Genomic DNA, 21,710 nt, shown 5'->3' with positions numbered 1-21,710 from the left:
CATATATAGGTATCTATCTATCTGTCTATCTATGTATATGTATATATAGGTATATATGTGTATATATATATATATACAGGTATATATATATAGGTGTATATATATACATATATATGTATACATATATACAGTTCCCATCCCACCTGAGGCTCACAATCAATCAATCAATCAATCAATCGTATTTATTGAGCGCTTACTGTGTGCAGAGCACCGTACTAAGCGCTTGGGAAGGACAAGTTGGCAACATACAGAGACAGTCCCTACCCAGCAGTGGGCTCACAGTCTAGAAGCGGGGGTGGGGGGCGTCTAGAAGGTCTTAAAAGTTTGGGGGAAGCAGGCACCTTGTCCCCAGTTTATCGAGGAGGAAACTGAGGCACAGAGGGGTGACGTTTCTCACCTCAGGAGACCCAGCGGTTGAGCGCGGTCTAGAAGCCAAGCCTCCAGACACCTGCCCCGCACTCTCATTCATTCATTCATTCATTCAATCGTATTTATTGAGCACTTGCTGTGTGCAGAGCACTGTACTAAGCGCTTGGGAAGTCCAAGTTGGCAACATATACAGACGGTCCCTACCCGACAGCGGGCTCACAGTCTAGAAGGGGGAGACAGGCAGCAAAACAAAGCATATAAACCAAATAAAATAAATAGAATAAACACGTACAAGTAAAATAAATAGATAGAGTAATAAATCTGTACAAACATATATCCATATATACAGGTGCTGTGGGGAGGGGAAGGAGGTAAGGCGGGGGGGATGGGGAGGAGGGGGAGAGGGAGGGGGGGAGAGGAAGGAGGGGGCTCGGTCATTCATTCATTCATTCAATCATATTTATTGAGCGCTTACTGTGTGCAGAGCACTGTACTAAGCGCTTGGGAAGTACAAGTTGGCAACATATCAATCAATCGTCTGGGAGGAGGGGGCTCAGTCTGGGCTCACTCTCCCCATTAGGCCATCCTGCCTCCCATCGGCCTTGCCGCTCTTGAGCGGGGGTGGCGTTCCCATTTTACAGATGGGGAAACTGAGGCCCAGAGGTTCAGCCGGGGCCCTGTGGGGAGCCAGGGGCAGAGCGGCTCTCCAAACCACCAGCCCCCTCCCGTCTCCCTCTTTCCTAGCCCCGATTCAGTCCATCCTATTTATTGAGCGCTCATTGTGTGCAGAGCACTGTATTAAGCGCTTTAATTCCCCTCCCCTCCCTGTCCCCTTTCGCCTCCCGCTACCAGAGAAGCAGCGTGGCTCGGTGGAAAGAGCCCGGGCTTGGGAGTCAGAGGCCGTGGGTTCGAATCCCGGCTCCGCCACTTCTCGGCTGTGTGACGGGGCAAATCGCTTCACTTCTCTGGGCCTCAGTGACCTCATCTGTCAAATGGGGATGAAGACTGGGAGCCCCAGGTGGGACAACCTGATCACCTTGTATCCCCCCGGCGCTTAGAACAGTGCTTTGCACATAGTAGGCGCTTAACAAATACCATCATCATCATTATTATTATTACCAGATCCATCAGCCTGCTAGGCCTTAGGGGAAGGGCTGGCTATTCCCCAATTTCTCCCTTCTCCCACCGCCTCCCGGGATATGGGGAAGCGCACAGGCCCAGCCCCCTGAGACCCCCTCTCCTGCCTCTGACCGACCCCCCAACCCTGATCCCGACCCCCCTACAGGTGTTCCGACAGCTGATGAGGAAGGAGTTCACCCTGGAGTTCTCCCGGGACCGCAAGTCCATGTCTGTGTACTGCTCGCCCACCGGGTCCGGCACCCCCAAGTCCGGCAGCAAGATGTTTGTGAAGGTAGAGCCGGGGCGTCACGCGGGGCCGGTGGAGGCTAGGAGCCCCCCTGGGGTACCCACCCCCTCACAGTTCTCCCCCTGAGCTCCCAGAACTACATAATAATAAGAATAATTACATTTATTAAGCGCTTACTATGTGCAAAGCACTGTTCTAAACGCTGGGGAGGTTACAAGGTGATCACGTTGTCCCATAGGGAGCTCACAGTCTTAACCCCCATTTTACAGATGAGGGAACTGAGGCACCGAGAAGTGCTTACCCAAAGTCACACGGCTGACAGTTGGCGGATCCGGCATTTGAACCCATGCCTTCTGACTCCAAATCAATCAATCAATCAATCGTATTTATTGAGCGCTTACTGTGTGCAGAGCACTGGACTAAGTGCTTGGGAGGGTTACAAGGTGATCAGGTTGTCCCATAGGGAGCTCACAGTCTTAATCCCCATTTTACAGATGAGGGAACCGAGGCACCGAGAAGTGCTTACCCAAAGTCACACGGCTGACAGTTGGCGGAGCCGGGATTTGAACCCGTGCCTTCCGACTCCAAATCGATCAATCAATCAATCGTATTTATTGAGAGCTTACCGTGTGCAGAGCACTGTACTAAGTGCTAGGGAAGGTTACAAGGTGATCAGGTTGTCCCATAGGGAGCTCACAGTCTTAATCCCCATTTTACAGATGAGGGAACCGAGGCACCGAGAAGTGCTTACCCAAAGTCACACGGCTGACAGTTGGCGGAGCCGGGATTTGAACCCGTGCCTTCCGACTCCAAATCGATCAATCAATCAATCGTATTTATTGAGAGCTTACCGTGTGCAGAGCACTGTACTAAGTGCTAGGGAAGGTTACAAGGTGATCAGGTTGTCCCATAGGGAGCTCACAGTCTTAATCCCCATTTTACAGATGAGGGAACTGAGGCACCGAGAAGTGCTTACCCAAAGTCATACGGCTGACAATTGGCGGAGCTGGGATTTGAACCCATGCCTTCTGACTCCAAATCGATCAATCAATCAATCGTATTTATTGAGCGCTTACTGTGTGCAGAGCACTGTACTAAGTGCTAGGGAAGGTTACAAGGTGATCAGGTTGTCCCATAGGGAGCTCACAGTCTTAATCCCCATTTTACAGATGAGGGAACTGAGGCACCGAGAAGTGCTTACCCAAAGTCACACGGCTGACAGTTGGCGGAGCCGGGATTTGAACCCGTGCCTTCCGACTCCAAATCGATCAATCAATCAATCGTATTTATTGAGCGCTTACCGTGTGCAGAGCACTGTACTAAGTGCTAGGGAAGGTTACAAGGTGATCAGGTTGTCCCATAGGGAGCTCACAGTCTTAATCCCCATTTTACAGATGAGGGAACTGAGGCACCGAGAAGTGTTTACCCAAAGTCACACGGCTGACAGTTGGCGGAGCTGGGATTTGAACCCGTGCCTTCTGACTCCAAATCAATCAATCAATCAATCGTATTTATTGCACGCTTACTGTGTGCAGAGCACTGTACTAAGTGCTTGGGAAGGTTACAAGGTGATCAGGTTGTCCCATAGGGAGCTCACAGTCTTAATCCCCATTTTACAGATGAGGGAACTGAGGCACCGAGAAGTTAAGTGCTTACCCAAAGTCACACGGCTGACAGTTGGCGGAGCTGGGATTTGAACCCGTGCCTTCCGACTCCAAATCAATCAATCAATCAATTGTATTTATTGAGCGCTCACTGTGTGCAGAGCACTGTACTAAGCGCTTGGGAAGTACAAGTTGGCGACATAGCCCAAAGCCCGGGCTCTTTCCACTGAGCCACGCTGTTTCTCTGTATAATAATAATAATAACCATCACAAGCGCTTACTACGTGCCAGGCGCTGTCATCCCGGCTCCTCGACCTGCCTGCCGTGTGACCTCGGGCAAGTCACTTCCCTTGTCCAGGCCTCAGTTCCCTCATCTGTAAAATGGGGAGGGAGACTGTGAGCCCCACGTGGGACAGGGATTGGGTCCAACCCGGTTTGCTTGGACCCACCGCAGTGCTTGGTATATAGTAAGCGCTTATCAAGTACCACAATTATTATTATTATGACTAGGCCCTGGAGGCACTTTTAGACTGTGAGCCCACTGTTGGGTAGGGACTGTCTCTATACGTTGCCAACTTGGACTTCCCAAGCGCTTAGTACAGTGCTCTGCACACGGTAAGCGCTCAATAAATAAGATTGATGATGATGACCGTACCAAGTGCTTCGAGGTGGGAAGCAAGGCCAGGGTCGGTCGCCCGCCCACCGGATCCGGTCCGGCCGACTCCCCAGCGTCCTGGGCATCGGGGAGGGCCGGGGGGCTGGGCCTAGGTGGGCGATGAGGATGGGCCTTGGGGTCAAGGGGTGTGGGTGCGAGTCCCCAGCCCATCGCTTTGATTGACAGGGGGCCCCCGAGAGTGTCATCGAGCGCTGCAGCTCCGTGCGGGTGGGCAACCGCGCGGTCCCGCTCACCAACACGGTGCGGGAGGCCATCCTGGCACGCATCCGGGCGTGGGGCACGGGCAGCGACACCCTGCGCTGCCTGGCGCTGGCCACCCGGGATGACCCGCCCAGGAGGGAGGAGATGCAGCTGGAGGACGCCACCCAGTTCGCCGCCTATGAGGTGAGGACTCCGCTGGTGCTCCCTGCCAAATTTATGGAGCGATGATGATGATGGCACTTATTAAGCGCTTACTAGGTGCAAAGCACTGTTCTGAGCGCTGGGGAGGTTACAAGGTGATCAGGTTGTCCCACAGGGGGCTCACAGCCTTCGTCCCCATTTTACAGATGAGGGAACTGAGGCCCAGAGAAGTGAAGTGACTTGCCCAAAGTCACCCAGCTGACAATCGGCGGAGCCGGGACTTGAACCCATGACCTCTGACTCCAAAGCCCGGGCTCTTTCCATTGTGTTGCCAATTTGTACTTCCCAATCGCTTAGTACAGTGCTCTGCACATAGTAAGCGCTCAATAAATACGATTGATTGATTGATTGATTTCCACTGAGCCACCTGCTTCTCCACGCTGCTCACTGGGTGGGGGCTTCTAGACTGCTTCTAGACTGTAAGCCCGCTGTTGGGTAGGGACCGCCTCCATATTTGCCAACTTGGACTTCCCAAGCGCTTAGTCCAGTGCTCTGCACACAGTAAGCGCTCAATAAATACAATTGAATGGCGGCACTGGACTAACCGCTTGGGAGAGTCTAATAGAACAATATAACAGGCCCGAGGACTTCCAGGCTGGTTGCCTCGTGGCTCAGTGGAAAGAGCACAGGCTCCGGAGTCGGAGGGCATGGGTTCGAATCCCGGCTCATCCACCTGTCAGCTGTGCGGCCTTGGGCAAGCCACTTAACTTCTCTGTGCCTCAGTTCCCTCATCTGTAAAATGAGGATTAAGACTGTGAGCCCCACGTGGGACAACCTGATCACCAAGTTTCCCCCCCAGCGCTTAGAACAGTGCTTCGCACATAGTAAGCACTTAACAAATACCACCATTATTATTAGAGAAGCAGCATGGCTCGGGGGAAAGAGCCCGGGCTTTGGAGTCAGAGGTTATGGGTTCAAATCCCGGCTCCGCCAATTAGCTGTGTGACTTTGGGCAAGTCACTTAACTTTTCTGGGCCTCAGTTACCTCATCAGTAAAATGGGGATGAAGACTGTGAGCCCCCCCGTGGGACAACCTGATCATCTTGTAACCTCTCCAGTGCTTAGAACAGTGCTTTGCACATAGTAAGTGGTTAATAAATGTCATTATTATTATTATTATTATTATTATTATTATTATTATTATTATTGCCTCCCCCCCACTAGCCCTTCCTGCTCCCACAGCCTTCTCCCTCTTCCCCTCCTCTTCCTCCCTCTCCCCTCCCCCTTCCTCCAGGAAGTGGGATACCAGGGACATGGCTTAGCAGGCCGCGTGTCTGCTGTGTGACCTTGGGCAAGTGACTTCACTTCTCTGAGAAGCAGCGTGGCTCAGTGGAAAGAGCCCGGGCTTGGGAGTCAGAGGTCATGGGTTCGAATCCTGGTTCCGCCACATGTCTGCTGTGTGACTTTGGGCAAGTCACTTCCCTTCTCTGGGCCTCAGTTACCTCATCTGGAAAATGGGGATCAAGACTGTGAGCCCCCCCGTGGGACAACCTGATCACTTTGTAACCTCCCCAGCGCTTAGAACAGTGCTTTGCACATAGTAAGCACTTAATAAATCCCATTATTATTAATAATAATAATAATAATAGAGAAGCAGCGCGGCTCAGTGGAAAGAGCCCGGGCTTGGGAGTCAGAGGTCATGGGTTCGAATCCTGGTTCTGCCACATGTCTGCTGTGTGACTTTGGGCAAGTCACTTCTCTGGGCCTCAGTTACCTCATCTGGAAAATGGGGATCATGACTGTGAGCCCCCCGTGGGACAACCTGATCACTCTGTAACCTCCCCAGCGCTTAGAACAGTGCTTTGCACATAGTAAGCACTTAATAAATCCCATTATTAATAATAATAATAATGATAATAGAGAAGCAGCGCGGCTCATTGGAAAGAGCCCGGGCATTGGAGTCAAAGGTCATGGGTTCAAATCCCGGCTCTGCCAATTGTCGGCTGTGTGACTTTGTGCAAGTCACTTCACTTCTCTTTGCCTCAGTTTCCTCATCTGTAAAATGGGGATTAAGACTGTGAGCCCCCTTTGGGACAAACTCATCACCTTGTAACCTCCCCAGAGCTTAGAACAGTGCTCTGCAGATAGTAAGCGCTTAATAAATGCCATTATTATTATTATTATTATTATTATTATTAATAAATACTATTATTATTATTTAGGAGCCTCCTTCACCCGCTAGCAAGGCCACCAGGGGGAGCCAGAAACCGCCATCGTGGGTCAGCGGGTGGGGATGAGCCCGGCAGCCCATGACCATCCATAATAATAATAATAATAATAATAATAATAATAATAATAATAATAATGGCATTTATTAGGCGCTTACTATATGCAAAGCACTGTTCTAAGCGCTGGGGAGGTTACAAGGTGATCAGGTTGTCAATCAATCAATCAATCGTATTTATTGAGCGCTTACTGTGTGCAGAGCACTGGACTAAGCGCTTGGGAAGTCCAAGTTGGCAACATAGAGAGACAGTCCCTACCCAACAGTGGGATCACAGTCTAGAAGGGGGAGACAGAGAACAAAACCAAACATACTAACAAAATAAAATAAATAGAATAGATATGTACAAGTAAAATAAATAAATAAATAAATAGAGTAATAAATATGTACAAACATGTATCCACATATACAGGTGCTGTGGGGAAGGGAAGGAGGTAAGATGGGGAGGATGGAGAGGGGGACGAGGGGGGCTCACAGTCTAATCCCCATTTTACAGATGAGGTAACTGAGGCCCAGAGAAATGAAGTGTCTTGCCCAAAGTCGCACAGCTGACAATTAATAAAAATAATAATAATTATGGCATTTATTAAGTGCTTACTATGTGCAAAGCATGTTCTAAGCGCTGGGGAGGTTACAAAGTAATGAGGTTGTCCCACAGGGGGCTCACGGTCTTCATCCCCATTTTACAGATGAGGGAACTGAAGCACAGAGAAGTGAAGTGACTTGCCCCAAGTCACCCAGCTGACAATTGGCAGAGCCGGGGTTTGAACCCATGACCTCTGACTCCAAAGCCCGGGCTCTTTCCACAGAGCCACGCTGCTCCATCCATCCCTCCAGGACCCCATATAGCCGGTAGAGATCTCGAGCAGCTACTCAGGCCAGGCCAGGTCCAGTGAGGTCCACCCGCACCCCCTCATCTCCTCATCTCAACAGCCTCCCCAGGCCTCCTGTCCCTCATCCACCAGGAAGTCCTCCCTCCAGCCTCCCCAGCCCTCTTATCCCTTGAGAATAATAATAATAATGGTACTTGTTAAGCGCTTTCCGTGTGCCAAACACTTCTCTTTGTGCTGGGGTACATACAAGTTCATCAGGTTGGACACAGTCCCTGTCCCACGTGGGACACATAGTCTTGATCCCCGATTTACAAAGGATGATGTTGATGGTATTTGTTAAGCTCTTGCTATGCACCAAGCACCATTCTAAGTGCTGGGGTAATAATAATAATGTTGGTATTTGTTAAACGCTTACTATGTGCAAAGCACTCTTCTAAGCCCTGGGGGGAATACAAGGAGATGAGGTTGTCCCATGTGGGGCTCACAGTCTTAATCCCCGTTTTACAGATGAGGCACAGAGAAGTGAAGTGACTTGCCCAAGGTCACACAACAGACATGTGGGGGAGGCGGGATTCGAACCCATGACCCCTGACTCCCAAGCCCGCGCTCTTTCCATAGGAGCTAATCAGGTTGTCCCACGTAGGGCACACAGTCTTAATCCCCGATTTACAGAGGATGATGTTGACGGTATTTGTTAAGCTCTTACTATGTGCCAAGCACCGTTCTAAGTGCTGGGGTAGATACGAGCTAATCAGGTTGTCCCACGTGGGGTTCACGGTCGTAATCCCCACTTTACAGATGAGGTAACTGAGGCCCAAAAAAGTTAAGTACGTATTTATTACTCGATTTATTTTATTATTTTATTTTGTTAATACGTTTTGTTTTGTTGTCCGTCTCCCCCTTCTAGACTGTGAGCCCGCTGTTGGGTAGGGACCGTCTCTATATGTTGCTAACTTGGACTTCCCAAGCGCTTAGTCCAGTGCTCTGCACACAGTAAGCACTCAATAAATATGATTGAATGAATGAATGAATGAATGAAAAAGTGACTTGCCCAAGGTCAAACAGCAGACATGTAGCGAGATTAGAACCCAGGTCCTTCTGACTTCCAAGCTTGTGCTCTATCCACTAAGCCATGCTGTTTCCAGCTTCCCTGGGTCTCCTATAATAATAATAATGTTGGCATTTGTTAAGCGCTTACTATGTGCAAAGCACTATTCTAAGCGCTGGGGGGGATACAAAGTGATCAGGTTGTCCCATGTGGGGTTCACAGTCTTAATCCCCATTTTGCAGACGAGGTAACTGAGGCTCAGAGAAGTTAAGTGGCTTGCCCAATGTCACACAGCAGACATGTGGCGGAGCCGGGATTCGAACCCATGACCTCTGACTCCAAAGCCCGGGCTCTTTCCACTGAGCCACGCTGCTTCTCTGTCTCCTATCCCTCTGCCACCAGGAAGTTCTCCCTCCAGCCTCCCCGGGCCTCTTGTCCCTTGGCCACCAGGAAGTTCTCCCTCCAGCCTCTCTGGACTTCCTATTCCTGGACCACCAGGAAGTTCTCCCTCCAGCCTCTCTGGACTTCCTATTCCTGGACCACCAGGAAGTTCTTCCTCCAGGCTTCCCGGGCCTCCCCTTTCTGCCTTAAAGCCCATTGCGATTCCCTCAGCCGTAGCTGGCCAGGGCTTCCTCAGCCTCTTTACAGGCCGGGAGGGGAACACAGAGATGCAGGGCACTATGCTGGGCGTCTTCTGGATACAGGGTGCGGCGCTGGGTACCTACTAGGGTGCAGAGAACTATACTGGGCACCTATCGCAAACAGTGCTGCGCACTTGCCTTTGTTTAAGCTCCTGAGGCAGTGCGGTAGAGGTAATTGAGCCCATCTGCCCTGGAGGAGCTGCCAACCTGGGGTGGACACACATGTCCACACATACGTCCATTCATTCATTCATTCAATTGTATTTATTGAGCACTTACTGTGTGCAGAGCACTATACTAAGCGCTTGGGAAGGAGAAGTTGGCAACAAGTTGGTTCCATCCCCCCAGCTACAAGAACAGCATTCAGCCGGCTGGCATCAGCGAGAGTCTGGGGAGTTGGGACCGGAGGGCTCAGAGAGGCCTGGGGCGGCTGCAGAGACCCCCAAGCAGGGGGGATTAAGTGGGAGGGCTTCCCGGAGGAGGGTTGGGAGCCAGCTGACCCCAGCCGCTCGCCCCAATCCCGGCAGAGCCAGCTGACGTTGGTGGGCTGCGTGGGCATGCTGGACCCCCCGCGCCAGGAGGTGAGCGCGTCCATCGAGCTGTGCCGCCAGGCGGGCATCCGCGTGGTCATGATCACCGGGGACAACAAGGCCACGGCCGTGGCCGTCTGCCGGCGCATCGGCATCCTGTCCCAGACGGAGGAGGCGGCCGGCCGGGCCTTCACCGGCCGTGAGTTCGACGACCTGACGCCGGAGGAGCAGCGGCGCGCCTGCGGGTCGGCCTGCTGCTTCGCCCGTGTGGAGCCCGCCCACAAGTCCAAGATCGTCGAGTACCTGCAGTCCTTCCACGAGATCACCGCCATGGTGCGAGCCCGGGGGTCGCGCCCGTCCCCTGCCAGCTGCCGGCCGGGGGTCCCGGTGGGGTGAGGGGCGCTACCCCCGGGGCCGTCACCCCACCCGGCGGTCCCCTCTCCTGGGGCCGGGTGCGGGACATTTGCGGGAAGGTGTAGGTGTGGCGAAAGATGGGAGACGGTCACCATCGTCATCGACTGTCACGGAGCCTTTGGTGTGCAGAGCGCTGCCCTGGACTCTTGCTGAGTGCAGAGCACTGTACTGGACGCTTGGAGTGTGCAGAGCCCTAAACTGAGAGCCGATTGTTTGCAGAGCATAATCAATCAATCATATTTATTGAGCGCTTACTGTGTGCAAAGCACTGTACTAAGTGCTTGGGAAGTACAAGTTGGCAACATACAGAGACAGTCCCTACCCAACAGTGGGCTCACAGCATAAGACTGGGCATGGGGAAGATGGGAGTGACGGGTTGGCATCCCGAAAACATCCCTCAGCCCTGATGGCACCCCTTGCTCCCCCGGCAGACGGGCGACGGAGTGAACGACGCCCCGGCGCTGAAGAGGGCGGAGATCGGCATCGCCATGGGGTCCGGCACGGCAGTGGCCAAGTCGGCGGCGGAGATGGTGCTGTCGGACGACAACTTCTCCACCATCGTGGCGGCCGTGGAGGAGGGCCGCGCCATCTACAACAACATGAAGCAGTTCATCCGTTACCTCATCTCCTCCAACGTCGGCGAGGTGGTCTGGTGAGTCTGGCCGCCCAACGGGCCCTCCTCCACGGGCTCACGGTCCTCCCCTGCCCCCTGCCCTTGAGGAACCGCTGGGGACCTCTTGACCCCCGGGGATGGGGCCTGGGGGAGGGCCGGGCCAGCGGCCCCAACTTGGGAAGGCCTCCCAGGGGAGAGGGCTTTGGATGCCGGGAAGGGCTAGGGTCAATATCTCAGCCCAAGCTGGACCCCTGACCTCCTGGCCGGTTCTGTGTTCAGTATCTTCCTGACGGCCGTCCTGGGGCTGCCCGAGGCCCTGATCCCCGTCCAGCTGCTGTGGGTCAATTTGGTGACCGACGGGCTGCCAGCCACGGCCCTGGGCTTCAACCCCCCGGACCTGGACATCATGGAGAAGAAGCCCCGTGACCCCCGGGAGCCCCTCATCAGCGGCTGGCTCCTCTTCCGCTACCTGGCAATCGGGGGTGAGAGGCGCCGGGGGATGGCCTGGAAGCCGAGAGGCCCGTGGGAAGAAGGCCGTGGCCCGGGGAGCCGTGGTGGGGAGACCCTCCTGGGCCCGGAGGGCTGGGATCCTGCCATCCACACCGGTGCTGGAGACCGGTGGGGGTCTGAAGCTGAAAAGTTACCCCTCCTCTGACCCATTTGCCCAGGCAGGGATGGGGAGGGGAGAGTCACTAGAGGAGATTTAGGGGTGTCACGGGGTCTGTGCAGGGTCACTGAGGAGAGTCAAGGGTGTGGGGTGATCCCTGTGGGGTCACGGGGGCGAGTCGGGGATTGAGAGGAGAGAGCCGGGGGGTCGAATGATCTGTGCTGGGTCACTGGGAGAGAGACGGGTGGAGAGGAGAAAGTCGGGGTGTTGGGTGGTCCATGCTGGGTCACTGCGGGGGAGTCAGGGGTATTGGGCGATCCATCCCTAATCATGACGGCGGGTGTCCAGGCGGACAACCGGTAGCTGTCCTTTTGTGTTTTTCATGGTTTTGCTAAGTGCTTACTACGTGCCAGGCACTGCACTAAGCGATGTGTTCGATATAAGCTAATCAGCTTATCAGGTTGGACACAATTCATCTCCCACCTGGGCTCACAGTCTTAATCCCCATTTTACAGATGAGATAACCGAGGCACGGTGATTAGATCCCAGGTTCCTCTGATGGAAACAGAGTCCTGTTCTGGACCGACTCTGTGGCTGACCCCGGGGCCTCTCTCGGGCTGAGGGTCTCAACACCAGCCCAGATTGGGATGTGCCCAGGTTGTCCCGGGGATCTGTTTCCAGGGGCTTGATTCCTGTTGGTCACTCCCCACGCCCCACATCAGGAAGAGGAAGGAGAGTCCGCCGTGCCTTCTCCTTCCCCGCAGAATGGAACTGGTGGCTGGGGGCTGGGGGGCCGTGAATGTTGGGGGAGGCCTGGGGGCTCGACTGGGGTCTGGCCCAACCTCTATAGGGGCGGCCGTGGGTTGGGGGGAGCGGTGGACGGTCTGATCGTCCCTCCCCGAGGCTGGGGGCTGGGCCGGGTGAAACCGTGACCCCGTCCAAGCGGCTTGCTGTCTCCCGGGCACAGTGTACGTCGGGCTGGCCACAGTGGGTGCCGCCACTTGGTGGTTCCTGTACGACGCCGATGGGCCGCAAGTCACCTTCCACCAGCTGGTGAGAGGGGGTGGGTGGACGGCGGGGCCGGGCCGGGCTGCGGGAAGGCCTTCGTGAGAAGTCTGGGGCCGATGTCTGAGTGGGAGGCTGGAGAGAGTAGCCAGGACCCACCCGGAGGCAGGGGGATGGATTTCATGACCCCTTTTAGCCCTTCCACCCTCCTGCCATCCGTCCCAAAACCAGCGGCGTGGCCAGGGCAGAAGGCCAGCTTTGGGGCCCCAGGGACCTCCCTCCAGTCTCGTGCCATCCACCCAGGGCTGGGGCCTGCCACGCACCCGGTCATGGGATACCCAGGCCCTTGTGCTCACGCTCGGACTCTCCCTCACCCTCACACCTTCCACTCTTGTTCTGTCCCTCCCTAGGCGGGCAAGGGCTGGAGCCGGCGGATTTTCCCCATGAAGACCCTACTAGTTGTCTCAATCAGTCAATCAATCAATCAATCGTATTTATTGAGCGCTTACTGTGTGCAGAGCACTGTACTAAGCGCTTGGGAAGTACAAGTCGGCAACATATAGAGACGGTCCCTACCCAACAGTGGGCTCACAGTCTACCAACTGAGAAAGCCCCTGCCCCAGTTTTGGTTTCTGGGGCCACGGTTGGGTGGGGGTTGCGTGTGGGTCGGGGGGTGTCCAGGTGGGATGACCCCGGTCATCCCCGGTCCACCGTAACCCCGCCCCTGGGTGTCTCCTTGTTCATTCATTCATTCATTCATTCATTCATTCATTCATTCAATCCTATTTATTGAGCACTTGTCCTCCATGCAGAGAAACTTCATGAGATGCACAGAGCGCAACCCACTCTTTGAAGGGGTGGACTGTGGGGTCTTTGAATCCCACTACCCCACCACCATGGCGTTGTCGGTGCTGGTGACCATCGAGATGTGCAACGCCCTCAATAGGTACGACCCCCGGGGAGGCGGGAGGGCAGCCTGGGCCCCAACGGGCACAGCGTTTCTGGGCAGCTTTGGGAAAGCCACTACACCTCTCCGAACAGCGGGACCCATTGCTTTCCAGGCAGATCCACTGACCTCAGGCCTCCTTCACGGTCTTTTGGAGACCAGGAGCTGGGCTTGTCGGGGGTGACTGTGTTTTAGATCCCAGTTTGAAACACCCGTTGTTGGGTAGGGACCGTCTCTATAGGTTGCCAACTTGTACTTCCCAAGCACTCAATACAGTGCTCTGTGCACAGTAACTGCTCAATAAATACGATTGAATGAATGAAGCAGCGTGGCTCAGTGGAAAGAGCCCGGGCTTTGTAGTCAGAGGTCATGGGTTCAAATCCCAGCTCTGCCACTTGCCAACTGTGTGACTCTGGGCAAGTCACTTCACTTCTCTGTGCCTCAGTTACCTCATCTGTAAAATGGGGATTGAGATTGTGAGCCCCACATGGGACAACCTGATCACCTTGTATCCTCCCCAGTGCTTAGAACAGTGCTTTGCACATAGTGAGTGCTTAACAAATACCAAACTTTTAGACTGTGAGCCCACTGTTGGGTAGGGACTATCTCTATATGTTGCCAACTTGTACTTCCCAAGCTCTTAGTACAGTGCTCTGCACACAGTAAGCGCTCAATAAATACGATTGAATGAATGAATGAATTAATGAATTCAGGATTGCAGAAGTGGGATCACGTAGACCAGGCTTGCCTGCAGATCAGCCGGGAGTTCCCGGGAAGAACTTCCCAATTATCCCCTACCATCAATCAGTCGTCCGATCCATCTGTAGTAATGATAATAACGATGGTATCTATTAAGCGCTTACTACGTGCTAGGCGTTGTACTAAGTGCCGGATACAAGCAAATCAGGTTGGACACAGATGAGGTAACTGAGGCACAGAGAAATGCCTCACTTCATGCATCAGACAAGTGGTGGAGCCAGGACTCCTAGGCCTGTGCTCTATCCATTAGGCCACGCAGTACTTACTAAGTGCCTGCTATGTGGGAGGCACTGTACTGAGCACCGGCCATGGAGGGAACGGATCCGACCTCTGCTCCCGAGGAGCTCCCAGGAGTGCATCCCCCAGCCCTGCCCCAGACCCCCAGCTCCACGGTCCATCTCCCCCCCAGCTCCCCCTCAACAAACTCCAGCTCCCTCTGTGCCTCGGCAGCATCTCCGAGAACCAGTCGTTGTTGCGGATGCCACCGTGGCTCAACTGGTGGCTGATGGGGGCCATCGTGATGTCTATGGCCCTGCATTTCATCATCCTCTACGTCAAGCCCATGCCGGTGAGTGTGTCCGGCCTCCCCCTCCTCCTGCCGGCCGCCCCCTTCCTCCTCCGGCCGGCCACCCATCGCCTGGCCTTCCTTCTGCTCCCCCTCTGCAGCTCATCTTCCAGGTGACCCCCTTGAGCTGGGCCCAGTGGTTGGTGGTGATGCAGATCTCCTTCCCGGTCATCCTGCTGGATGAGGGGCTGAAGTTCCTCTCTCGCCACTACCCGGAGGGTAAGGTGACCCCTTTCCTCTGCTGACCGGGCCCCACCCCACCGTCTCTGGTCAACAGAACCGTTGGAAACCCCCCTTCCCGCTTCCAACCTCCACGGGCCAGGGCCGGACACGCAAATCGGATCTGGCCAGAAGGGTCAGATCCCTCCTGGGAGCCTAGAGGCCAAGCAATATGACCTCTCGCCCCCCGTTCGAGCCTTTGAAGGAGCCCTCCGGCCACTGCCCCGGGAGATTGGAAGGGAAGGGTTGGGAGTTGCCCACAAGGCCCAGCGCTGGTGTCCAGGTTTCCGGTGCCTGCTCCTCCTCCCTCCTGCCCCATCCCCGTCCCCAGGGTCATCCAGAGAGGGGTCGGGAATCTGTCTGGAATCCCAGCGTCCGAAGGGTCGGCTGCCGCAGGACGGAGCGGAGTGAGAGACAAGATAGCGTCCCGTTCCCAGGCCAGCGGGAAGCCTTTTAGGGAAGTCTGGCCTCTCCACTGCCAGCAGCACAGCTCCCCGTTGTGATTTATGGGAGAAGGACCAGAGGGGGTGGGCATGTGGGAGGGGGCCGGGGGCTGCTGGGGTCCTGGGAGGAACTTAGGATCCTGGGGGAATGCTTCAGTTCCTGGGAGTAGAGCTCAAAGTCTCTGGAGGAGAGTTTGGTGGCCCAGGAGGAGCATGGGTTGAGGACCTGCTCTTCCCACACTGGGGCTTGGTCTGAGGGGTGAACTCCAGGGGTTTGCGTTGGGGGCTGTTTGGCAGGGAGACTGAGTCAGCTGCCCTGCCGCCCCCTCCCTCAATGACCCCTGCCAGCCCCTGGTTAGCTGAAGCACCTGGAACATCGGGCGCCAGGACGAGCGGCTTGACCAGAAGAGACCTCAGTGGGCATCATGCCCAGATGACCACTGGGCATCCGACCTTTCTGGGGCCTCTGCTGGTTCCTGGCAGGGGCAGAGGGGCACAGGCAGGGCTGACCTTTCCAGGAGTCTCTTGGGTGACTCTCACCAGAGCTCAAGTTTTAATGATATATGAGAAAGCTGTCTCCTGGGCCTCGGGGCCTGTGGGCCGATCTAAGAGAAGTTCCTCATTCAATGGGGACAGAGCACATGGAATCTGATCCCACTGGACATTACACAGGTCAAATATGGGGAGAGAGAGAGAGAGAGCACACTAAAGCAAACCTGGGAGTTCCAGTGATGAGGGAGCTTCTTCATTGGGCCATTGTGGGGATGGAGAAGGGAGATGGTCCATGCCGGGTAACTGGGTGACAGTCTGAGACAGAGAGGGGAGAGTCCTGGATGTTTGAAGGTCCGTGTTGGGTCACGGGGGAGACCTCAGGGGTGGGTGTCCAAGAGGGTGACCAGCACCTCGTTTAGCTCAGCATACTGGAGTCCATGTCGGAGGCAGAGTCACTTAGTACAGTGCTCTGCACACAGTACGTGCTCAATAAATATGATTGAATGAATGAATGAATGAGAGTCGTAGGCTAGGTGGACCATGGGACTTACAGGGGGGTGGTCTTATGGAAGCGTATAAAAGCTGCAGCCACCTAAGGAGGAGGGGGCAGAGCCACTTAGCTGGTAAATCCCTCTGTAAAATAGATTCACCTGTAAAATGGGGATGAAGACTGTGAGCCCCATGTGGGGCAGGGACTGTGTCCAACCCGATTTGCTTGTGTCTACCCTAGCGCTTAGTACAATGCCTGGCACATAGTAAGTGCTTGACAAACACCATAATAATAGTCATTCTTATTATTGTCATCATCCACTGAATGTGCTGAAGCAGAGAGAAGCGGCGACTGCCTTCCCAGTGGTTTCCCGGGGCTTGGCTGGAGTGCGGCCTTCAGGGTGGACAGGGGAGTGACAGTTGCTCTCTTCCTCTCCGATTCTTTCCTCCAGGGGAGAAGGACAAAAAGTGACTGGGAGGCCGGCAGAGCTGGCAGAGCCGCTGAGGGGCCCAGGTGGCACCGAAGACCCCGAGGGCACCCATCCCCGGCAGCCAGCCGGGCCTGCGGAGACCGAGCCACTGGCCCCCGGGGTCCTGGCCCAATCTAGTGCAGGGGAAACCTGTATTTTTATTCTGTCGCATTCCCGGGGGGGGCCTGGGGGTCCCTTCTGCTGGGTCTGGAGTACCCCTACCCCCCCCACCCACCCCGCCTTCTGGACTGCCTCTCTCCCCACGACCCTCTCTGTGTGGGCCAGTGAGGGTGAGCAAAGCCGGCCCTCTGGGGACCGCCCGCTCGGGCACACGGTGGGGGCCGCTGGGAGCTCGGGGATGTCCCAGAGATTGGCTTGGCAGGCAGGGTGCCTTGCCCTCAGCTGCCAAGCAAGTTGCCACTTTCTGGGGCTGCCCCACCACCCCCGACCCGGGGCCCTTCTCCTTCTCCCGGTTTGTTCTCTAGGCTCCCTGTATTCCATCTATGTCTCCCTCTGCCCCTCTGTGACTGAAGAACAAGGCTGGTTCCCTCCACGCTCCATGGTTCTGTTTCACCGGGTCTGCTGGGTAAGGGGGTGTGCATGGAGGGGAGAAATCTCCCCTCTGCTCAGCTCCCACCCACAGCACCCAGGGGCAAAGCCAGAGCTGGAGGCCAAGAGGAGTGGACAACGTCCTCCTCCTCCTCCCTGTCCCCCTCTTCCCCCTCTTTCCTATGTCCCTCCTCCCAGCATCCTGTCTACTCCTTGCCTCCCAACCCTGTGTCCCTCCTCCCTGCCTCCCTCTCTACAAGCCTCCCTCCCCTGTGTCCCTCCTCCCTGATTCCCTCTCCCTCTCCACAAAGAGATGCGGTTTCCAGAAATAGTTGGGGGCTTGGCAACTCTGGGGGAATTTCCCCTACAAGGAACTGGATCCCCATCGCTTTAGGCCTAGTTGCTGAGTTGGGCCAAGGAGCTCATGGGAGATTCCTTGGGAGATTGGGAAAATCCCTCTGCTGAAAGGCCCGGTGCTATCTGATGACCTCTCGGAGGCAGGGGAATGGAGATGACCCCAAGAGCGGACTCTCTAACCCCAGAACTGCGGTTGGGAAGGGAGAAAGGGACGGGAAAGGTTGGGGTGGGCTGGAGCATGCTGGACCACTGCCTCTGTTCTCCCTCTGGCAGGGGTGAGAGAGGTGGGATAGACCCAAAGGGGGTATGACCCTTCTGCACCTGGGAAAGGTGACACGCAGCTTTTGGCATGCCAGGGGCCCTGGCAGACTAGGGTAGTGAGAACCACTCTGTCGTGAGGTTGGGCGAGGGTGGGATTTGGCAGGGGGTGGAGGATGAGGGCGGTGTGGGCGTGCGTGCGTGTGTGTGTGTGTGTGTATGCATGTGTGTATATTTTCAACTCTTTTCTAAATGGGCAAAAGGCTTTCTGCGGCTTTTGGGTTTCTCCCTGCCCTGGGGGTGAGTGAAAACACCTGTGCTCCAAATTCATTCATTTCATTGAATCGTATTTATTGAGGGCTGTTTGGGGAGGTGGGACTGGGCAGAAACAGGGGACACCCTTCCCCAAAACCTCACCATGGGGACCGAGGATTGCTCTGCCCCCAACACTATGGGGGACGGGGGGGCGTTAGGGGGGAGGAAGCACCCACTGGAGTTTTCTACCCGATTCCAGGAGAGCGGTTTTTCTGGGGCCCCTGGGGATGGCTAAGGTGCCCACGGCCAGGTGTGGCAAAGAGGGGGCATCGCCATCGTTTCACGGGAGTGGGCTACTGGGTTTGCACAATACTGAGGTGATTGTTTTCTATTCATGAAATGATGGAAATAAAAGTGGTTTTCCTGGCGTGTGATCCCTTCAGCGGCCAGTATTCATTCAGTCGTATTTAATGAGCGCTTACTGTGTGCAGAGCACTGTACTAAGCGTTTGTCCCTCGAGTGGACCCCTCTGTCCGCCTCTACCCCGTCCCCCAGCCCGACTGACAGCCTCACGACCCCCGCACCTCCATCAGGGGTCCCGGACCCTCTTATCCAGGAGAGCCTGAGGTCTCCTGTCAGGCACATCAGGAACGTCTTGGGGCCACAGGGTGTGATTTTATTTTCCCAAAGTGCTTCTCATCAGTCGTCCTTTTGATCCTCCCTACGGCCCTGGGGAGGGTATTTGACCAAGTGAGGAAACTGAGGCCCAGGAAGGGGGTGAGCCTGGCCCCTGGCCCTCTGCCCACCATGGAGACCCCTCAGGGGACCTGTGGCTTCTCTCCTCAGAGCCAATCCCCCCTACCCCGCAGGTGGCTTCCCCCCATCAGGACTGACCCCCAGCACCCCCAAATCCTCCGCCCTCCTGCTAGGGACCCCCAAAGGTGGCAGGTGGCTTCATCCCTCAGGGGTGGCCCACCTCCGGCCCTGGGGACTATGGGCTCAGGGGGCACCGCCACCTGCCCCACCCCCAGTTGGAGATAATAATGATAATAATAATAATAATGGCATTTATTAAGCGCTTACTCTGTGCCAAGCACTGTTCTAAGCACTGGGGAGGTGATCAGGTTGTCCCACAGGGGGTTCACAGGCTTCATCCCCGTTTTAATAATAATAATAATGATGGCATTTGTTAAACACTTACTATGTACCAAGCACTGTTCTAAGCACTGGGGAGGATACAAGGTGATCAGGTTGTCCCATGGGGGGCTCACAGTCTTCATCCCCATTTTAATAATGATGGCATTTGTTAAGTGCTAACTATATATCAAGCACTGTTCTAAGCGCTGGGGAAGTTACAAGGTGATCAGGTTGTCCCACAGGGGGCCCACAGTCTTCATCCCCATTTTCCAGATGAGGGAACTCAGGCCCAGAGAAGTGAAGTGACTTGCCCAGAATCACCCAGCTGACAAGTGGCGGAGCCGGGATTCGAACCCATGACCCCTGACTCCAAAGCCCTGGCTCTTTCCACCGAGCCACGCTGCTCCTCAGAGTGGGCAGGGGTGAGGGTGCCAGTCAGGAGGCCCCTCTGACCAATATTAAGTAATAGACAGATAAGCCCACTGTGTAGAGTGGCTGAGGGATTTGCCTGAAGATGAGCTGCAGGGGTGAGTAGTTAAGTCAGGGAAGGCCACCTGGAGGAGGTGATTTTTGGGGAGGGAATTGGTATTGGGCAGGGCTGAGGGTGCCAGTTAGGAGGTGTGCCCCTCTCGGGAACTCTTAGTGGAGGAGGCCCAGGGGAGCAGGGCCTCTCTCTCCTTTCCCTGCCCCTCAGTTGGTCACCGGGTCACTGGGTGCCCTGAAGCCACTACTCTGAAACAGGCTTGAGGTTATCAATCAATCAATCATATTTATTGAGCACTTACTGAGTGCAGAGCACTGTACTAAGCGCTTGGGAAGTCCAAGTTGGCAACATATAGAGACAGTCCCTACCCAACAGTGGGCTCACAGTCTATCACCCTCCTCATGTTCTTCTCACCCACAGGGAAGCACCCCAAGGGTTCTAGGGGAGCGACCCCATGGCTGCCCCGGCCCATCCTTCCCCACAGCCGCGGAGAGGAAGTCAGCACTCCCTGCTCCCTCCCTCAACTTGTTAATAATAATAATGATAATGGCGTTTATTCATTCAATCAATCGTATTTATTGAGTGCTTACTGTGTGCAGAGCACTGTACTAAGCGCTTGGGAAGTACAAGCTGGCAACATCATCATCATCATCAATCGTATTTATTGAGCGCTTACTGTGTGCAGAGCACTGTACTAAGCGCTTGGGAAGTACAAGCTGGCAACATCATCATCATCAATCGTATTTATTGAGCGCTTACTGTGTGCAGAGCACTGTACAAAGTGCTTGGGAAGTACAAGCTGACAACGTATAGAGATGGTCCCTACCCAACAGTGGGCTCACAGTCTAGAAGCGCTTACTATGTGCAAAGCACTGTTTTAAACGCTGGGAAGGTTACAAGGTGATCAGGTTGTCCCATGGGGGGCTCACAGTCTTCATCCCCATTTGCCAGATGAGGGAACTGAGGCTCAGAGAATAATAATAATAATGATGATGATGGCATTTCTTAAGCGATTACTATGTGCAAAGCACTGCGCTTACTACTACTGATAATAATCACGGTATTTGTTAAGCGTGTACTATGTGCAAAGCACTGTTCTAAGCACTGGGGAGGTTACAAGGTGATCAGGTTGTCCCACGGGGGGCTCACAGTCTTCATCCCCAGTTTACAGATGCGAGAACTGAGGCCCAGAGAAGGTAAGTGACTTGCCCAAAGTCACACAGCTGACAAGTGGCGGAACCGGGATTTGAACCCATGACCTCTGACTCCAAAGCCCGGGCTCTTTCCACTGAGCCACGCTGCTTCTCTTTGAAGTGGGGAAGAGCTAAGGCCTGTCGGATTTGAAGGGAGAGGGAGTTCTTGGAAGTGCGCTGTGCCTGGAGAGACGAGAACGAGGCACAGCGAGTAGGTGAGCTTGAGCAGAATGAAGAGTGTGAGCTGGGGTGTGGTAGAATGGCGAGGGTAAGTAGGAATATTACTCTATTTATTTATTTATTTTACTTGTACGTATCTATTCTATTTATTTTATTTTGTTAGTATGTTTGGTTTTGTTCTCTGTCTCCCCCTTTTAGACTGTGAGCCCACTGCTGGGCAGGGACTGTCTCTATATGTTACCAACTTGTACTTCCCAAGCGCTTAGTACGGTGCTCTGCACACAGTGAGCGCTCAATAAATACGATTGATGATGATGATGATGATGATGAGGAAGGAGAGGGCTGAATGAGTGCACTGAAGTCCCCGGTCAGGAGTTGCCAGTTGGTGTGAGGTGGATGGGCAACAATCGGAGGGTTTTGGGGGTGTGAGGAGGCGTGGGTAAGGTGACACTGTAGAAAAATGATCCAGAAAGCAGAGGGAAATACCACTGGTTAAATGCCATTGAATAAAAAGTATGGACTGCAGAGGGGAGAGGCTGGAGGCAGGGAGGTCAGAGAAGAGGCTGAGACAGGAGTCGAGAC

General features: G+C 54.6%; 1 protein-coding gene across 2 annotated transcripts in view; it reads left to right on the top strand.

The window, feature by feature from the left end:
• ATP2A3 (ATPase sarcoplasmic/endoplasmic reticulum Ca2+ transporting 3) overlaps positions 1–17,480 on the top strand; it is a 55,204-nt gene extending 37,724 nt beyond the window's left edge. The window contains exons 12-21 of one of the 2 annotated variants that reach the window (XM_038759265.1): positions 1,655–1,780; positions 4,181–4,399; positions 9,691–10,026; positions 10,539–10,759; positions 11,000–11,202; positions 12,295–12,380; positions 13,145–13,278; positions 14,488–14,605; positions 14,704–14,821; positions 16,698–17,480. In XM_038759265.1, the coding sequence (XP_038615193.1) occupies positions 1,655–1,780; positions 4,181–4,399; positions 9,691–10,026; positions 10,539–10,759; positions 11,000–11,202; positions 12,295–12,380; positions 13,145–13,278; positions 14,488–14,605; positions 14,704–14,821; positions 16,698–16,717 (1,581 nt within the window). In that variant the 3' untranslated portion in view covers positions 16,718–17,480. The remainder of the gene's footprint in view (positions 1–1,654; positions 1,781–4,180; positions 4,400–9,690; positions 10,027–10,538; positions 10,760–10,999; positions 11,203–12,294; positions 12,381–13,144; positions 13,279–14,487; positions 14,606–14,703; positions 14,822–16,697) is intronic. The other variant, XM_038759266.1, reaches the window with a different exon arrangement.
• The last annotated feature ends 4,230 nt before the right edge of the window (positions 17,481–21,710 follow it).

The sequence above is a fragment of the Tachyglossus aculeatus genome, chromosome 17 (assembly GCF_015852505.1).
Source record: "Tachyglossus aculeatus isolate mTacAcu1 chromosome 17, mTacAcu1.pri, whole genome shotgun sequence".
Taxonomy (NCBI): Eukaryota; Metazoa; Chordata; class Mammalia; order Monotremata; family Tachyglossidae; genus Tachyglossus; species Tachyglossus aculeatus.
The sequence above is the reverse complement of the archived record's forward strand: the minus strand, read 5'-3'. Positions and strand labels throughout refer to the sequence as shown.